Source organism: Acanthochromis polyacanthus, chromosome 10, assembly GCF_021347895.1.
Source record: "Acanthochromis polyacanthus isolate Apoly-LR-REF ecotype Palm Island chromosome 10, KAUST_Apoly_ChrSc, whole genome shotgun sequence".
In the NCBI taxonomy this organism is placed as follows: Eukaryota; Metazoa; Chordata; class Actinopteri; family Pomacentridae; genus Acanthochromis; species Acanthochromis polyacanthus.
The window spans coordinates 15,031,811-15,049,482 of NC_067122.1; the positions used below are offsets into that span (position 1 = coordinate 15,031,811).

General features: G+C 40.5%; 1 protein-coding gene across 1 annotated transcript; it reads left to right on the forward strand.

The window, feature by feature from the left end:
- Positions 1-610: 610 nt before the first annotated feature.
- On the forward strand, positions 611-17,361 carry slc9a6a (solute carrier family 9 member A6a). Its single transcript, XM_022201776.2, has 16 exons — positions 611-1,018; positions 4,211-4,410; positions 5,584-5,661; positions 5,893-5,969; positions 6,054-6,166; positions 6,797-6,902; positions 8,636-8,777; positions 9,229-9,334; positions 9,654-9,742; positions 10,304-10,417; positions 10,687-10,798; positions 12,219-12,372; positions 12,786-12,816; positions 12,902-12,987; positions 13,374-13,479; positions 13,740-17,361. Exons 1-16 carry the CDS (start codon positions 727-729, stop codon positions 14,010-14,012), a joined length of 2,079 nt encoding a protein of 692 aa, XP_022057468.1. The 5' UTR covers positions 611-726; the 3' UTR covers positions 14,013-17,361.
- Positions 17,362-17,672: the final 311 nt, after the last annotated feature.

The window sequence follows — 17,672 nt, forward strand, 5'->3', positions numbered from 1 at the left end:
AAGAATAATTTCCCATACATTTAAACGTCACATTTATTCAATCTATTTGTATGTATCGCGAGATTTACTACATTGACGAGTTTTTGGGAAAAGAGAATTTTGAAAAAAATGACAGTAAAATCTTCAAACATGTCTAATTTGTAGTCATCTGGTTTTTATTATGCAGACTGTATCTTTTGTTAGTGAAACAGGGGTAAGAAGAGAGACCAAAACGATAAAGAAGGAAAGAAAACACGGAATTAGATGTGCTAATAAATCAGTTCAATCATTAATTTAATTGCAATGTTGTTTAAGAGCCACGTTTTCAATACAGCAGGTTAAAATAAAAATAAACATAAATGCATGACTGTTGGGTTCAGAGCGATGAAATCATTGATTTCAAAATAAGAGTCCTCAGTTAACATTTAGCATCATCACTTGCGTAAATACTGTGTCATAAACGATAAAAAGTATATATTTATTCATAAACAATAATATCGATTACAAACATCGTGTTGCGCTAATATTTTTGTGTTAGTTTCGATTTTAACTAACAACTCCGTGCTGTGGTGCTTTTACGGCGAAATCAAACTTTAACATTTTCTGGAAAGATTACTTTTCAGTTCCGGGCCGGAGTTGGTTTCGCTGTCGTCTTTCTGCTGTCCACTCCCCTCAGTTTGAGAATATTGGCACAAAGTTTGTTTTATCTCCGGCGACGCTGCACCGTTTGAGAGCCGAAAAGCCGAAATGGTGTTTAAAGTGACTGTCAACGGCTGGAGGGCTGCGAGGTCTCTGTGGCTGCTGCTGCTGGTGAGCCTGTCTGTGTGCATCAGTGTCTGCCGAGCAACTTCATCCCGGGAGGAGGACAGTGCCATGGAGAACATCGTTACTGAGAAGAAGGCTGAGGAGAGCCACCGGCAGGACAGCGCGGACCTGCTCATCTTCATCATGCTCCTCACCCTCACCATCCTCACCATCTGGCTGTTCAAACACCGGCGCTTCAGGTTCCTGCACGAAACCGGGCTGGCGATGATTTATGGTGAGATGCTCCGGCGTGACCGAGAGACGTCAGCAGAGCCATTGCTACCATCCTGTGCCGCTGATTAGATTTTCAATGATCTGGCTTCACATTTCCAGCCCTGACGTAACTCACTGGGCTGTTTTTATTACACGTAGGCAGCCAGCAGGTCTAGGTTGGTGTTGTGAGGTAACAGGCGGAGTTAAACGCCTCCTCTCTGCTCTGGAAATGTTACCTTGCAGCTAAATACTGTTGGCTCCAGGTGAGAAATAGTGCGACACGAAAATGCCAGCTAAACATTTCACTTCCCTGTACTCTGGTGTGGTAAAGGCCACAGATTAATGCGGTTGAAAATTAATCAATTTAAATGTGGCTGACACCAAGGCCACCCCTGTCTGCAGCTAACAGGCAGAATATCTGTAGGTCTTGAAGTTTTTCCACCTTGTTAACATGTCCACATTGTATTTTTTTATATGTTAAAAGACACAAATTGAGCATTTAGTACTGCAGTGTACTATTGATCACCTCAAAAACACAGATTCAGACTTCTGTGGTTTCATATGTAACAAACCAATCAAGACTGAACTTTGCATGACATTCGTCACCTTCAGAATCCGTTATCTATATTTGTGTAGTCTGACTCACTGGAGGTAGACTATGTGTCACACTTCTCAAAATTTCCATTATGAGATATACAACAGCAGCAACACTGACAGTTTTGTAGACACTTTAGATCAGGGATGTCAAACTCATTCCACAAAGGGCCGGTGTGGCTGCAGGTTTTTGTTCCAACTAAGCAGCATCACACCAGACCTGACTCATTTTTATCAACCGATCTCAGTCTCCAGACAGGTGATTGGTCAGACTGTGTGCTCTAGGCTACAGCATTTAGTTCCAACATATCTACAGCACACAGTCTGACCAATCACCTGTCTGGAGACTGAGATCGGTTGATTAAATGAGTCAGGTCTGGTGTGATGCTGCTTAGTTGGAACAAAAACCTGCAGCCACACCGGCCCTTTGTGGAATGAGTTTGACATCCCTGCTTTAGATTGTGCAGTTAGGAAGCCCTGTTAGTTTTACTGTGGGAAATAGCAATTTCAATGACAGTGCTCTCCACCCTGTGTGCAAATGTTCCATGAAAACAAATCCCCAGTCACTCTTTACTATACAGGGGACACTGTTGCTGCATCCTGGGCTTAGCTCCACTCAATATGATTATTGTTTGTATAAACAAAAAGCAACAAAAGCAAGAGCATTTATTTGATCATAGTAGAACGATCATCCACTAATTTTATCTTTAGCATCTTTCAATATTGTTATCATTGACTGACTTCAATTATTCAATTTGCTAATGTGAAGAGGCGAGCAGTTTGACAGTGTTTGAGCAGAGACATGGATGAGCTGGTGTGCTTGAACTGGGAGGGATTAATGAAAAGAGAGGCAGGGATGTTAAATCTAAGCCTTTTTAAGGCAGGAAAGGATTATTTTCCTGAAAAAAACAAAACAGCATTTCAATATGTAACTTTGATACACAGACACGAGTCCATCCATTTTCTTTATATATATATCAGTGGCACCAGACCAAGCAGGACATCCCATGCGTCCCTCTCCCTTGCAGCATTTTTCGGTTCCTCCTGAGGAATCCCAAATGTATTCCCAGGCCAGATGAGATATCTAATTATTCCACTGAGTTCTAGCTCTATTCTGGGATCTAGTTTCTTTTAGGGGGTATAATACGTGACTGGAGAGAGACTTTAAAATTGCTTAATATCATTTTCTGTGGTGTGACCCCCACAGAAGACATTAAAAGGCCTAAAGCTGAAAGTCCAAAACACTTAAATGTTTTTTTTATTGTCTGACATTTGGTGTTAATTATAAAAGGATTTTACATCTGATTGCAGGCAGTCGAGACGCTTTACATGCTTATAAGGTTAAGGAGGAACTGCTACTACATTGCTTTATTGTGCACAAAAAAGGATTTCAAGTTTTTTTATGTGACAGTAAAACACTGTCACCACTAGTAGCTACAGCATAGATACATCTTCACCCTTTTTTTATTGGTTAAGCCTTCCAGCACTTTTCTGCCATGTTTTCTGGATTTCAATCACTGGGTGTTTGTTTGATGATCCCTGCAGAAACCTCCACCTCCCAAAAAACACTTGCTAGTGCTATTTTTGACTCTCGTTTCAAAATTTTAGCTTAAATTAAATGGCAGCATTTTTGGAGAGTGCTCAGTATTCTTCCTAGTCTTCTAATAGATGACAAGGTGGCCATGCCTGAGTAAAATCATGTTACATTTTCTATCTACAGTGACTAGTTTCAGTAATGGCACACCCAGATGTGTCCCCTCCAGGGTCCAGGTACTGAGTGTTCTGGTTTGGTGTAGACGTCGTCGTATGTAGCGTTAGCTTTTCCTGCCTGATAAGTGGGAATGTCTGTTCTGAAGATATAGTGGCATTAACTTACAAGTTATCATTTTATGAACCACACTGTTTGGTAATAAATTCCCAGCAAAGCTCCATTTAGCTTCCTCTTCAGAACAGGTCAGTACAGGCTGCAGAATTGAAAGCACCTGTGTGACTGTGTAGGCCTTTCATGGATTTGTGCAACTTTTAGTAATCTAAACATCCATCCATCCATTTTCTTTGCACCACTTGATCCTCATTAGGCTGGAGTCTATCCCAGCTGACTTAGTGCGAAGGCAGGGGACACCCAATCTATGACAGGGCTACATATAGAGACAAACACTCACATTCACACCTACAGACAATCTAGAATCACCACTTAACCTCAGCATGTGTTTGGACTGTGGGAGGAAGCCGGAGAAAACCAACACATGCACAAGGAGAACATGCAAACTCCATGCATAAAGATCCTAGGCCCAGGACGGTACGCAAACCGGTCATCTTCTCACTGCAAGGCAGCAGTGCTAACCACCGTTCCACCGTGCAGATTGAGTCTAAACATGTATTTGTAATTTTTCATAGCGAAAGCTGAGCTGATGATGTGAGGCTTTGCGATGATAGGATTTGTACTTTGTCTTATTGTTTCAGTAGGAATGATGAGAATCATGAGCAACCATCATTCACTCCTGTAGTGACATTTCGGCATTGATTCTGGCCTCCATGTTTCAACAATGAGCTGCTCACATTAATCACTCCCCTCCTCTTGTTTTTTTTTTCCCCTTCCTGTTTTTGGCTTCTTTCCCAGGCCTGATTGTTGGTGTGATCTTGCGTTACGGCATACACGTTCCTCGGGATATCAGCAACATCACAATGAGCTGCCATGTCAACGCCAGCCCCGCCACCCTGCTGGTCAACATCAGCGGCAAATTCTACGAGTACACTTTAAAAGGGGAGATCAGTGCCAACGAGGTGAATGACGTCCAGGATAACGAGATGCTGCGCAAGGTAAAGGCCGTCGTTTATTGTTTGAAGTTTTAAATCTGATCACAATGAGTTGTATTTATTGCTGTTGACGAATTAATTTCTACAGACGTCGTTGCTTCTGCTGTTCATGTTGCAACTTAAAATACTGAGATGAAACAATCGGTTGCTTAAATGATTAGGCAGTCAATATAAAATTCATCAGCAATCACTTATTTGAAATGTGAACTCATACCAACTGGTCACATGTGAGAACCCTGCTGCTCGAATAAAGCAAGAAATTTGTAGTTACTGTGGCATCTGAGAAATTATAATACACATTTTTCACTTCATGTGAGTTTATAGACGAGATAATTTGTTAGTTTGTGAAGAAAATCATTGTCAGATTAAATTCATAATAATCGTCTTTTCTGAATGAATTACATATATTATTTGATACTGTGGTTTTCATTTTCACATTACAAATCAGTTATATTTTTAGAGGTGCAGAATCAAAGTATGCAGTCTCAAGCCTATTAAAGAATTTCTGCAAAATTGGTTCAAAATAATAAGAAATTCTTATTACCTCGAGTGAAATAGAGGTCAGGAGGCAACTCTGAGACGTAAGAGACTATAATGGTGCCTGTTGCACAGTGATTATGTGTGGAGAATCCTTTGTTGCCTTTAAAGTTCCCAGCTGAATAACTTTTTTGAAATCCAAACCACAACACAAGGAGGAAGTAAACTAGCTGCTACATAGGTAGGCTGCACTTAGATTGTTCACCACCAAACACAAAATGAATCTAACCTAATTTATCATGGTAACAAGATCCAGACGGCCTGCTTCGACACCATCAGAGACAAGAAGGTTCTCACTAAGGATCTGGGAGGAAACTCACAGTGCTCAGAGTTTACAGCTGATATCTGCTGTCGTGTTTGATTCCAACCAGACTCGTGTTAATCTTGTTTCACTTCTAAAAATGGTGTTAGCCTCAATGTGTTCAGTTGTGCATAGAAGCAGCTCCTTTTTTAACACGTTCTTCTTGTTGATTGTCCTGGAAGTTGCTTCATGATGTCCCAGATGTGTCACTCTTGACAAATTAATTTATCTAATAACGCAGCAGCTCAGTAATATCCATGAAAACAATTGTCTTTTTGTTTTTTTTTTATGTTTCTTCCATAAGTCCTTAAATCTTGTGATTTTTTTTCTTGCTTCAGGTGACCTTTGACCCTGAAGTGTTCTTCAATATTCTCCTACCACCGATCATCTTTCATGCTGGCTACAGCTTGAAGAGGGTACAGTACTATTTCAGGCACTCTCTGTTGTTGCACAAAAACTACAATCTCTATCATTACAAAATTTTAACATGTTTCACCAATGATGAACTAAGGTTCTCTTTTGAATATAAAATGTTAATGTCCACGTTTCATCTGTTGAGTCGTCAGTAGTTGTACATAAGATGAAGGATTTAGATTACAGTAAGTGTGCAGATGATTGTTAATCTGTTGAAGTGTTTTGTGTTGCAGAGACATTTTTTCCGTAACATGGGATCCATCCTGGCTTATGCCTTTCTGGGGACAGTTATTTCCTGTTTCATTATCGGGTAAGAAGTGTAATTTGACTTAAAGCATCTCTACATGTCAATCAGTGCTGTTTCTAACAAAACCTCCTGCTGTTCCTTCGTCAGGTTGCTCATGTACGGCTGTGTGATGCTGATGAAGCAGGTGGGCCAGCTGGGTGGAGACTTCTTCTTCACCGATTGTCTGTTCTTTGGAGCTATCGTCTCTGCCACCGACCCTGGTATTTATGCTAAACCTCAGACTTGAGAGTTTTCTTGCTTGTGGGTTGCGCTAATTCTGAACAGGTTCCACTTTTATCTCTTGACCTGCTCAAACGTTGTACATATTCAGCTGAACAGAACACATAAACAGTGTATCCTAAAACTAAAGTATGTTGTATACATCGTACTAAGTATAGCTGTCTATTGAGGTTGCACTACATTTAAAGGATGCTATTTTTTCCAAGTTAAACTGAAATAGAGAAGTGATCCATATCTGATAAACGGTGAAAAGAGTGTGGTAAGGGGGGGGTTGGATGATGGCACAGAAAGTGCAAATATGATTAAATAATTACACATTAATATGCTTAAAATTTCCTACAATTTCGAATTCCAGCATTGGAATCTTATTAACATCCACCAGGATACGGCCTCTGTTATTTTTTACCTGGATATAGTAGCAGTTCTTGCAATAAAGTCTTTTTTTTTTCTCTTAACTGCCAAAATAATCCTCTTGAATCCAGTATAGTAAAGATTTGGAACACAGCTCTTGATCTCTCCTTAGATCTCTATGTGACATGTATGGTTGTTTGGTTGACTTCTAATATGAAGGAATAAAAGGGGAACTGAGAGCCTTTCTCTTTGTTTCACAGTGACAGTCCTGGCTATCTTCAACGAGCTGCAGGTGGATGTAGACCTGTACGCGTTACTGTTTGGAGAGAGCGTGCTCAACGATGCCGTGGCCGTGGTTTTGTCCTCGTAAGTCATCCGTCTTCACAATCAAAATCACACCATTGATCTGCATCTATCTTCAGCTGTGCATGAAGCTGTGGAGTCGCAGGTTTACATGAAAGACAGTGTGTGTTGTTTGTCAATTGAACCCTTAACTAACCTAACATCAGCTTCACATGAACGCCTTGCTGAGCTTGAAATAGAAGCTAATGCTCAGTTTTTCTCCTCCTCTACATGAAACTGCTCTAACGTCCACAGAATTGTACATTATAATAGCAGGCAGAGTGGAGGCTCCGGGCCCTGCAGAGAGACTCTGACCAGCCCATTGAACGGGTGCACTAAGTAGAGCATGGCATTGTGTGCTTTTGCGGTGCCTTGGGACAAACATGACAAATCACCGGCCATTTGTTTTTAGACGCTGCGTTATTCAAACAGAGACGCAGACCATTGCATTATTTATTCATTTAATTCAGCTTTCTTTTCTTTCTTTTTTTTAAGTTAACTGTCTTTGATATTGTGAGTCAGCTGAGGACACATTCCTGTTATCTGTAAAGTCACTGTGTGAAGCGAGGAGAAGGCAGAGTGCCAGGATTGCTTCTGAACAAAATGCCTGGTGATTTGTTCTGTGAGTGTGTGGGGCTTTGAATGGAGAAGGTGAACAAATCTGATTTCAGAGTCATACTTGGCTCAAATAGCATCTGAGTTTCCTGTTTAGAAATAGTGGTTGCCAACTTTCCTCGCACTTTATCACAAAACCTCCTGAGGAAAGAATTTTTAATACAATTTTTAGGATAGCTTTCTCTTACTCACCCTGCTCAATTTTAAATAATCCTCTTATCTCAGACTCCAGTTAATAACTAGAAACTAAATTAGTCTCCAAAGTTATTTGGTCCAAGTTTGCTGAGAATAACGTGCTGTTGTTTTAAGTTTGAATTTATTGGGATAGTTCAGTGTTGATTCTCGACTACCAGGCGACACAAAGTTGGTGTTTAGTCACAGTTTTCAGATTTTTTTATCGTGCAAAAGTGAAACAGTCAGATAATTTGTTCCTCTGCTGTCTTCAGCTCACTGAAAACACTTTTATCACGTCATACTTTCTGTCCATATTAAAAGCAGGTTTGATTTTTTTTTTCAATATCATTCACTCTTTGTTGAAAATAAGTTGCTCTGTTGGTATGGAAAGCAGTTCTGGTTTGCTTTGTTTATCTTTTATTCCACCCCTGTGCAAGATTTGTGAGAACAAATAACAAAAAAAAATTGACCTCTGTCAACATGTATCTGGATATACACATTTTAAAGAATACAGTACATGCATGTCCTTGTTTTCACACAGCAAGATGACTTCAGTAGACTTTCAATTGAGCAACTTGGTTTCAGGTTGAGTATTAATACTGAACTATCCAAATAAAGTCTGACGCTCTTTTTGTTCCTTTATCAGTTCCCATCAACAGTTTACATAAAGTACAGATTTTGCTGTGAAACTCTCCCTGTGCCATGTACAAAGAGACCTACTGTAGTGGAAGAATGTACAGTTATGGGCAGAAATGTTTGCCTGATAAGCCGACTGTTAACAGTACACGTTAGTCCGTTCCATCATATATGGATTCCACTATTTTCTTAATGCAGACTTTAACTTTTATATCTAACATACTGTGTAATTCTATGAAATTACGGTCAATATTTATTTTTCTTGATGTGTGAAATGCTTTACACTCTCTTCACACATTGCGCAAATACTTATGTTTGGATTCTGTGTTCAGATCTATCGTAGCGTACCAGCCAGAAGGAGACAACAGCCACACCTTCGAGGTTATGGCGATGCTGAAATCTTTTGGGATTTTTCTTGGAGTTTTCAGCGGCTCCTTTGCTCTGGGAGTAGCCACCGGAGTCGTCACCGCTCTCATATCCTCGTATAATGTTTTCTGGAAGTCTATTCATTTGATTGTAGCCTATCTACACAGCTGGACCACATTAAATGTTCAATTATTTAGTTACACTGAAGCTAATATCCCAGTGTTACTATTTGATAACTTGGTTTGTGTAAAAAAACAGAATTATCTTTACTAATTAAGTGAGTGACACAACCTTGTTTTTAAGATGGTGTAGGAAAAATTAAGATACAAATTATTAAATAATAGAACGACAACATTTTGACAGTTGCTTTATTAGAAGCTGTCAGTCGGTGTAAGACTTCACACTGAAACAAATGAACTTATCTCCACTGAGTGGCATATTTTTAATACTATTTTCACTTGTTTGATAAAAAAAATTCTATATTGTGACTGAATCATTTGTTTAGGTTTAATGTCTCTCAGTATCTTATTAAATTCCTTGACTGTTTGCTCGTCTGTACGTGACTAAGTTCACCAAACTGAGGGATTTCCAGCTGCTGGAGACGGCTCTGTTCTTCCTCATGTCGTGGAGCACATTCCTGCTGGCTGAGGCTTGTGGCTTCACAGGTAACACACATCTACACATTCAAGAGAATACCGTTATACTGTAATTTCACTTATTACTATGTTGTTGTAAAGGGTATGGTTTTATTTAATTAGCAAATTTTGATGAGTAATTTGGATGTGTGATTGTGTCCAGCTGGAGGACTTCTCCTCCTCCTGTCAGGTTTTCTTGCAATAGCACAGCTGAATGGTTCCTATGAGATTAAATAAAATGTTCCTGTGAGCATCAGAAAAGCATCACTATATTGCTAATGCATCATGTCGTACTGATCGGTGTTCATTGATCTTCTGTCTGTCCCTGTTCCTCTCGTCTGTGCTGCAGGTGTGGTAGCGGTGCTCTTCTGTGGAATCACTCAGGCTCACTACACCTTCAACAACTTGTCTCCTGAGTCCCAGGACAGAACCAAGCAGGTCAGACCTGGACTAGAACCGCACCACTGCTCATTCTGTTACTTTGGCAATAAGTTTTAAATTTAGTCATGTCTGTGCCTTCTTTATTTTAAATACAGAAATGAAGGTTTAAAACACACCCACAATTAAAGAAGGGTGCAAAACTAATAAATTGTCTGTCAGTTTGCTATAATACGGTTTATAAATAGGCACAGTATGTTAGCATTTACTGTCAGCTTTGTTCTGTGCTGCTGTCATACAGTCACAATAGAAGGTCTCTGCAGTCCTCTCTATCACGGTGCTTCACAAGGAAACAATTACATCTGAAAGCAGGGGGGAAACTAAAAGTGATTAATAGAAAAACAAACGGGGCGCAAGGGCATTATTATTGAAAACACAATTGTAAACTTCTGTCTAAGATGAAACAATGTAATTGCATTTATATGCAACTTAAAGTTTAGATTTTTCGCATTTTATTGCAGTCAGTGCCATGCAATCCATTTAGTCTCAACTGTGTTCCTTCGTAAGTGTAATTTTCTGCTGTCATCTAAAGCAGTTAATGTTGTTTCTCTTGTCTTACAGCTGTTTGAGCTGCTAAATTTCCTGGCGGAGAACTTCATCTTCTCCTACATGGGTCTGACCCTGTTCACCTTCCAGAACCATGTCTTCAATCCGATGTTCATCATTGGAGCATTTGTATCTTTTGAACAGAAGCCTACCTGGTGCATAAAAGCCTGTTTACCCTCCATTTGATCACAGAAGGGGCTTTTTACACTTGCAGTCTGATATCATTGTGGGAATATGGAGCTATGCCACTAATTTCTACACGGAAAAAAGACCCTGCAGTAGTAGAACTAATCACCAACATGCAAATGGTTTTTGATTCGTGGGGCAGTAAATGAGCTTAGCACAGCATGAGGAGGCTTTGCTTCTTGTTTTGTTCTCCTTAACCTCTTACCACACAGATTGCGGTGTTCCTGGGAAGAGCTGCTAATATCTACCCTCTCTCATTTCTTCTGAATCTGGGACGACGCAACAAGATCAGATCCAACTTCCAGCACATGATGATGTTTGCAGGTTAGTGCTGATCATCATCATCATCTACTGTCTATGTCAGGGTTAGGCAAACTTTTTGGCTCAGGGGCCACATTGACTTTTGAAATTTGACAAACGGGCCAGACCAGCATCAGATGGTTGGAGATTGTGCAAACTAATATGAATTACATGTTAAAGACAATACTGACAAAGTAAAGAATACTCACATTCAGTTTCAGTGGGAACAGTGTTGTTGGTCACCCTATTTGCCAGTGCATCAAATTCTGGTGTCAATTTGGTTGTGGCAATTCTCAGGATGGACCTGAAGTGTTCATCACAGAGTTTAAACCACGGCAGCTTCATCCTCTGGATGACCCCAGACATACTGTCCTACAGTCCTCTCCACGGGTTTTCCCCTTCATGGATTCCATGGTCAAAAATTCCTCCGTTGTCTCAAAATGTCCATTAATCCCTCTAATAAAATGAAAAGCCAGCAGTCTTTTATGTCATTAGTTTCATCCAGTGCTAATGAATATAGCTTCAAGGACTCTGCTTTTTCGTTCAGTGAGCTGGCTAAGTCTTCGTGCATTAGTTCAACAGGACGAGTAACTGTCCTGCGTGATAAACTAATTTTATCAAATTTGTTTTTGCTCTCTGGGCACAGGAGACTGCTGTGTCTACCATGCATTCTTTCAAAAACTCCCCTTCGGAGAAAGGCTTGCTCGCCTTTGCTATTTTGAATGATAGCAAATAACTTACCATCGTGCTTGACTCTTGAATCGTAGTTTGCAGAAAAAACGTATTTTGCTGAGTCTGTAAACTGGCTGCCAGCCTCTGACCGTAGCTGTCCGTTCTTGCGCTGACTGGTTGCTAGCGTAGTTAGCATGCTTCGTGGAAAAGTGCTGGCTGATATTGTATTCTTTAAAAACCGCAACGGTTTCATTGCAAATAAGACATACAGCCTTTGAAGGGACTTCAGTGAAAAAATATTCAGTATTCCTCTCCTTCTGAAACACTCGACACTCACTGTCGACTTTTCTTTTCTTTGATCCACTCATTGTTACAGCAGGGCTCAATGCAGCTGCAAAGTAGAAGAGAAAATAAACCAACAAAGGTCACTTGTATCTGGAGAGCGCCATCTAGTGGGGTCAACACAAACGTCGGGTACTGCAGGGGAAGGCCAAATGAATGTGGTCTTTACTGTAATTTCGTCAACTCTAATATTGACAAATTATTTCGCGGGCCCGGTGGCCATAGTTTGCCCATTCCTGGTCTATGCTCCTGACATAAAAGTTGGGTCAAGAGCAGAACAATACAAGGAAACAACACTTCTGTGGCCTGCGTTCATTTTATTGTGTAGCCCGGTGTGAATAGATTAAAAGATAAGCAACACAAGCCTATAAACAGAGATCACGGCATTTGTCCCATCTGGATTCAACATCCTCTGTGCTGTGCTTTTCAGGCCTGCGAGGCGCGATGACCTTTGCCCTCTCCATCAGGGACACTGCCACGTATGCCCGTCAGATGATGTTTTCCACCACTCTGCTGGTGGTGTTCTTCACAGTTTGGATTTGTGGAGGTGGCACCACACAGATGCTGTCCTGCCAGCGCATACGGTATCTCCCTCCTTCTCCTGTCAAATCCGCTCATGAGTCAAACTGAATTAGCAGTTAGCAGCAATTTTGCTTTCATTCTGATGGGCTTTGACACATGAGGAGTTTAGATAAGATCAGGTAGACAGTTTTTTGAAAAAAAGTTTTTCAGATTCTTGTCTCTGACTGTCTAGACCTTATTATCCTCACATTTTCTTCTTCTGGTTGTCAGGTTTAAACTTTCTGAATTATTGAACATAACCTTTGGTCCTGCCTCAGTTTACTCTTAAGTCTTTTTTGTATGCAGCATTCCTGTTTTGTCATGGGATCTTGTACCACAGGAGCTTGTAAAACACAATAAACATGCTTCACAGCTCCATTCTGCTCTGACAGCTTGTACCTGCAGCTGATTTGCATATGTTTCGTTCTTTCAACAGTGTGGGAGTGGACTCTGATCAAGACAACTCTGTAAGTGTTGCGTTAGAATAATGTAATTGATAGTAATCAGGATGAAAATATGTCTACATGACATTTAGAATCTGTCTGTTTCCAGATGAGCATTGCTGAGGGCTCAGAGAGAAGAAGCACCAAACAAGAAAGCGCCTGGCTTTTCAGGATTTGGTACAACTTTGACCACAAGTATCCTTTCCTGAGAAATGATTAGTTTTTATCAGTGTTATAAATTTCCATATTTTTACTTTTTATGTGCTTACACTACTAGTCAAATCAAACGTGTTCCGGTTCAGTGGTGGCTACTTTAGTTCACGCTTCCAGGCAGCAGAGGGAGCCCCGCTTAAAGACTTGACAGCAAATTATCTCTTGTGTTGACTCTAGTATGAAGGTCATTCAGTTGTCTGCATTTTAAGTTATTTACCCAATTAAATCACTTTCATTTAGATCATTTTCCCCTGTCTGCTTAGTGTTCATTAAGGATTCATCACACTGTCCTGGGGTCTTTTTGTTTGTTGTGTCTAATAGCAGTTTATTTCCTGTGTAATTCGACCTTGACTGGAGCCCCCCTTCAGCTACCTGAAGCCCATCCTGACTCACAGCGGCCCCCCTCTCACAGCCACACTGCCTCCCTGCTGCGGCCCCCTCGCCCGGTTCCTCACCAGCCCTCAGGCCTATGAGGTCAGACGCTGCTTCATACGGGAGCTATTTCCAACTGAGCCGTGTTTGTCTCGTATCATGTACAAACAGATGGAAAAATAGTTTTGTTGAATGATGAAGTGCAGAAATTGGGTTTTATACTCAACATTTTGCATTACTGGCCAACTGTTCAACTGTGTGGGGTTGAAAATGTATTTAATTAGTGGTTATGGAGTATTAAAGTCACAGCATTTGCTTTTTCTCTGCTCTGTGTGAAAATGACATCCTTCCTCTTCCCACAGAATGAGTGCCAGCTGAAGGACGACGACTCCGACCTCATCCTGACAGACGGTGACATCAACCTGACCTACGGCGACATTACAGTCAGTACAGACGCCACCGGTGCCCACACAAGCGGCGGTCCGGCCTTCGCTGGCGCTGCAACCTCGGATGACTTGGACAGAGAGTTAGCGTATGGAGATCACGAGCTGGTGATGAGGGGCACGCGCCTGGTGCTGCCCATGGATGACTCAGAGCCGCCCTTCCCAGACCACCCCAACCGCTTGAGGATGTGAAAATAGCCTCAGACCACCGACAACCGTCCGACTGACCCGAGCCATTGAGCATAAGACCAGTACCTGACTCTCCTTCTTTCACTCCTCTGCGTTGTTTTTCTTTTTTGTTCTTGCACTTGGACTCATTCTACTTGCTTTTTTGTTCCTCACATGTTTTCTCATTGTTACATTTGATCACTTTTTCTATAGACAAATCACTGTCTCTACCTCATTCTCTTTCTGCTCATCTCCACTCCTTTCTGCCATTGCTGTAATATAGTCATATTTATTTTCAGGGGTTTTTTTTTGGTATTCAACTGAATGTCAGTTTTTCTCAGTTTTTGGCTTAAATTTGTGTGTCGGTCACCTTACTGTAGCATTGCACAGAGGTCTAGCAGCATGTGTTAGTGTGTAAATGCAACCACTAGCTAATTTGTCAATGTACAGTATATACCAAGAGTACTATAACTTTGATATGCATGCTGAGGATGCTTGTTGTTTTCTTTGTATGGGAGGTTGAGGGCTTTTGTGTTTTGGGTCTGACCTCGAATGTTGCTGCCTTCTCTCTGTGCATCAGAGGCAAAGCTGACCCAGTGGACAACTTTACTGTATATTTGGTTACAATCAAGTGCCTGGGAATTGTAGTTTTAAGCATGACCAGCCCAGTACTGGGTCAGCTCTGGGAAGCGGAGCCGATCCACGATGGACAGTCATTCAGTTTTCATTTGTAAAAAAGAAAGGAAAAAAAACTATATACTAAAAACAAAACAGACACCTCTGTCCATAAGGTAGCAATATACTCAGTGGGCTGTGAGTTTGTGCTGTTCACTTGTACATAGTGTGTAACAATGTGATGCCACTGATGCAGTGTAACCTGGCAGTGAAAGTTGTGGATCTCTCCCAATGACCTTTGACTGTGACATAGAGAGAGAGACTTTACACCTTATTTTAGAAGCTGATGTCGCTCACAGCAGAACGAAGGGCTGTTGTTTTGAAAACGAGATCCAAGAGAGTTAAAGTGAGCAAGCTTAGTGCCATTTCTGTCCTGCATTTTGACATTTTATGAAAACTGAATGCAGAGGACCTTAAAGTGTTTTGTATTCCTTTTGCAACAGAGCTTAAGTACTTTAAGCTGAATCACATTTTTCATATCCATTTAGCTTACATTTTCTATTACAGTATATGAATCATATTTTTCATATTAAATTGACCTGAAAAACACATACAGGTATTTGAATCTGGCACTAAAAGAACTTAGGATGATGTTATTGGTAAGCACACAAGAATTTTGTAAGCAGAATTTGGGCAAATCAGAATTGATTATTGCTGTATCCGGTTTGAGTAGGGCTGCCTGCCACCAGTCACTATTTTCATTATTCATTAATCTACAAGTTATTCCATGATTATTTGATTCGTCGTTTTGTCTATGAAATGTCAAACCAGTAGTGAACAAACCCATCACTATCTAACAGACTTTAATATGAAGTATTTTAGTGTCTTGCTGTATTTGATGAACAGCTGAAAACTGAAAAATATTCACTTTACAATCTGAGGAGCTGGAGAGTTTTGTGCACTTTGTTAAAAAAATACTCAAATGATTAACCTGCTATTAAAATTCTTGCAGGTTAACTTTTGACTAGGTGATTAAATGATGCAGCCTTAGATTTTATACGATGAATACCATAATACCATTTGTGTAAGACAAGCCCACCTGATGATTATTCTAATGAATCAATCCCCAATATGAGCAGATATTTACACTGGTACTGTGGTAGTTTGTCATTATGAGAACTGCCAAAGTAGAACAACAATAGTTGTTTATATGCTGGATGTTGTTTTTCTTTGCTGTACACACAAGGGTTCTTGAGGTTTGATGGTTGAACAGGGGTTTTGTAGCATTAAGGTGCATAAAGTCATGAAAATAATATTAAATACATACTATTAAAGAGTACTCCTGCCTGGATGTGTTAGCAGTGTACTCTGTAGAGGTTATTTTGGTACATGTACCAGCAGAACGGATGGTTTTGTAGCAGCTGTTAATGTGGGTTTAACAGGAAGTGTTGATAGGATGTCACCGTGGCAACGCTGTGTTGATGCAGACAGAAGCCAGAAAACATTTGGTGACTTAGCCGAACACAACGGTTTTGTGTTTTGGCCTCTCGGTGACTCAAAGAAAAATAAAACTGGGTGTGTGCAGAATGGATAGGAGAGACCGATGATGGTTAAAGAATAGCGTAAAGATTGGAGGAGAGAGATGTGGACAGTGGAGGATAGCCAGGCCTGTGTTTGTATGAGTGTTTGTCTGTTGGGGATGATGCAGAGGTGGAAGGAAGACATCGCTTTTCCTTCCGCAGTTATCTTCTGCTGTGCAGGAGCTTCTAATTTAAATGCTTTTTTAATCAGACATTCCACTCGGCGCCACATGATCTTTAATATGATTTATTATTTCCACAATTTTATATAGGTTTCTGTTTGTGTTATTGGGTGTTTGTTTTTGGGTTTTTTTTGACGAAGGGAAGTAATGAAGTAAAGAAAAAAGCTGAATAATTTGCACTCATCTGTTGAGAATGTTGTTACTTTGTATTGTTTTGCTATGTGCTTGTTTTATCTAACATCTGCTTTTATATTATTTTGCTTACGTTTTGAAGGTTGTGGGGAAATTAGCAGATTCATGGCAGTTCAGTGAAATGTCAAGCTAAGTTGGTTCGTTTTGAAATTCTTCTCTTTGCGGTGGCAGTAGAGCTGGTTAAAAATCCTTTCATACCATTGCTCCATCTTATGACTTCACCATTCAGTTACTTTGTACGTATGTTTGCATCAAGTCGCTGTGTTTGAGGCGGTTGCCATGACGTCTATAGAACATGAATCATTTACTCCACTGACGATGGACCCCTTGGGGGGGAAAAAAAGTTTATTATATACAAGCAGAAGTGTGTGCCACTGTTCTTTAACTGACACATTAAAAAATGTGAAATCTGCAAAGGTAAAATAGGTTTTGGTGTTTGCCTACTGCTCTGCCAGTACGTGTTTCTGTCTCTGTTCTCTGAATGATGACTCGTGATAAGCTTTGATCATTGGAGATGTTGTCTGAAGTAGCTGACCAAAGAGGCCTGCTGTGCTCTGTGCTTTCAGACCGTCCTCTCTATCTTTATACTGCAAACTCTCTGTCTGAATGTGTGTGTGTGTGTTAATGCCTGCAAGTGTACATGGATGTATGTACTTGTGTGTGCGTGTGTAAGCGGGAAAGACATTGTGTCGTCTCTTTTCCTCTGTGTTGCAGGTACTGACTGTTTACATCTGTGTAAATATACTCTCACCTGTTCATGTGCGTGCAACGGACAATAAACAGAAGCCTGTGCTTTTGATTAAAGCCCTCACTGTAATGGCCTCCTCATTTACCTCGTTTGCTTTTTCATTGCATGTCTGGCTTGTAGCTGTTGAGCTCCAGAGATCATCCCATCTGCAAGAAACATGAAACAAGATTAGTGCCAGAGGTGATTTCATTTGAGGTGCATAAATCTGAGAAGGGATTTTCTTATAATGCTAAAAATAGGTTTATAATCTTAATAGCTGTGAAAGTATGGCAGGTAGCCTACAAGCTTTAAATGTTCAAATATTTTACAGTGTAGCTTCAGGCTGGGACTGCCTGACCCTGGACAGGAGGAGATTTAACAGTCAAAA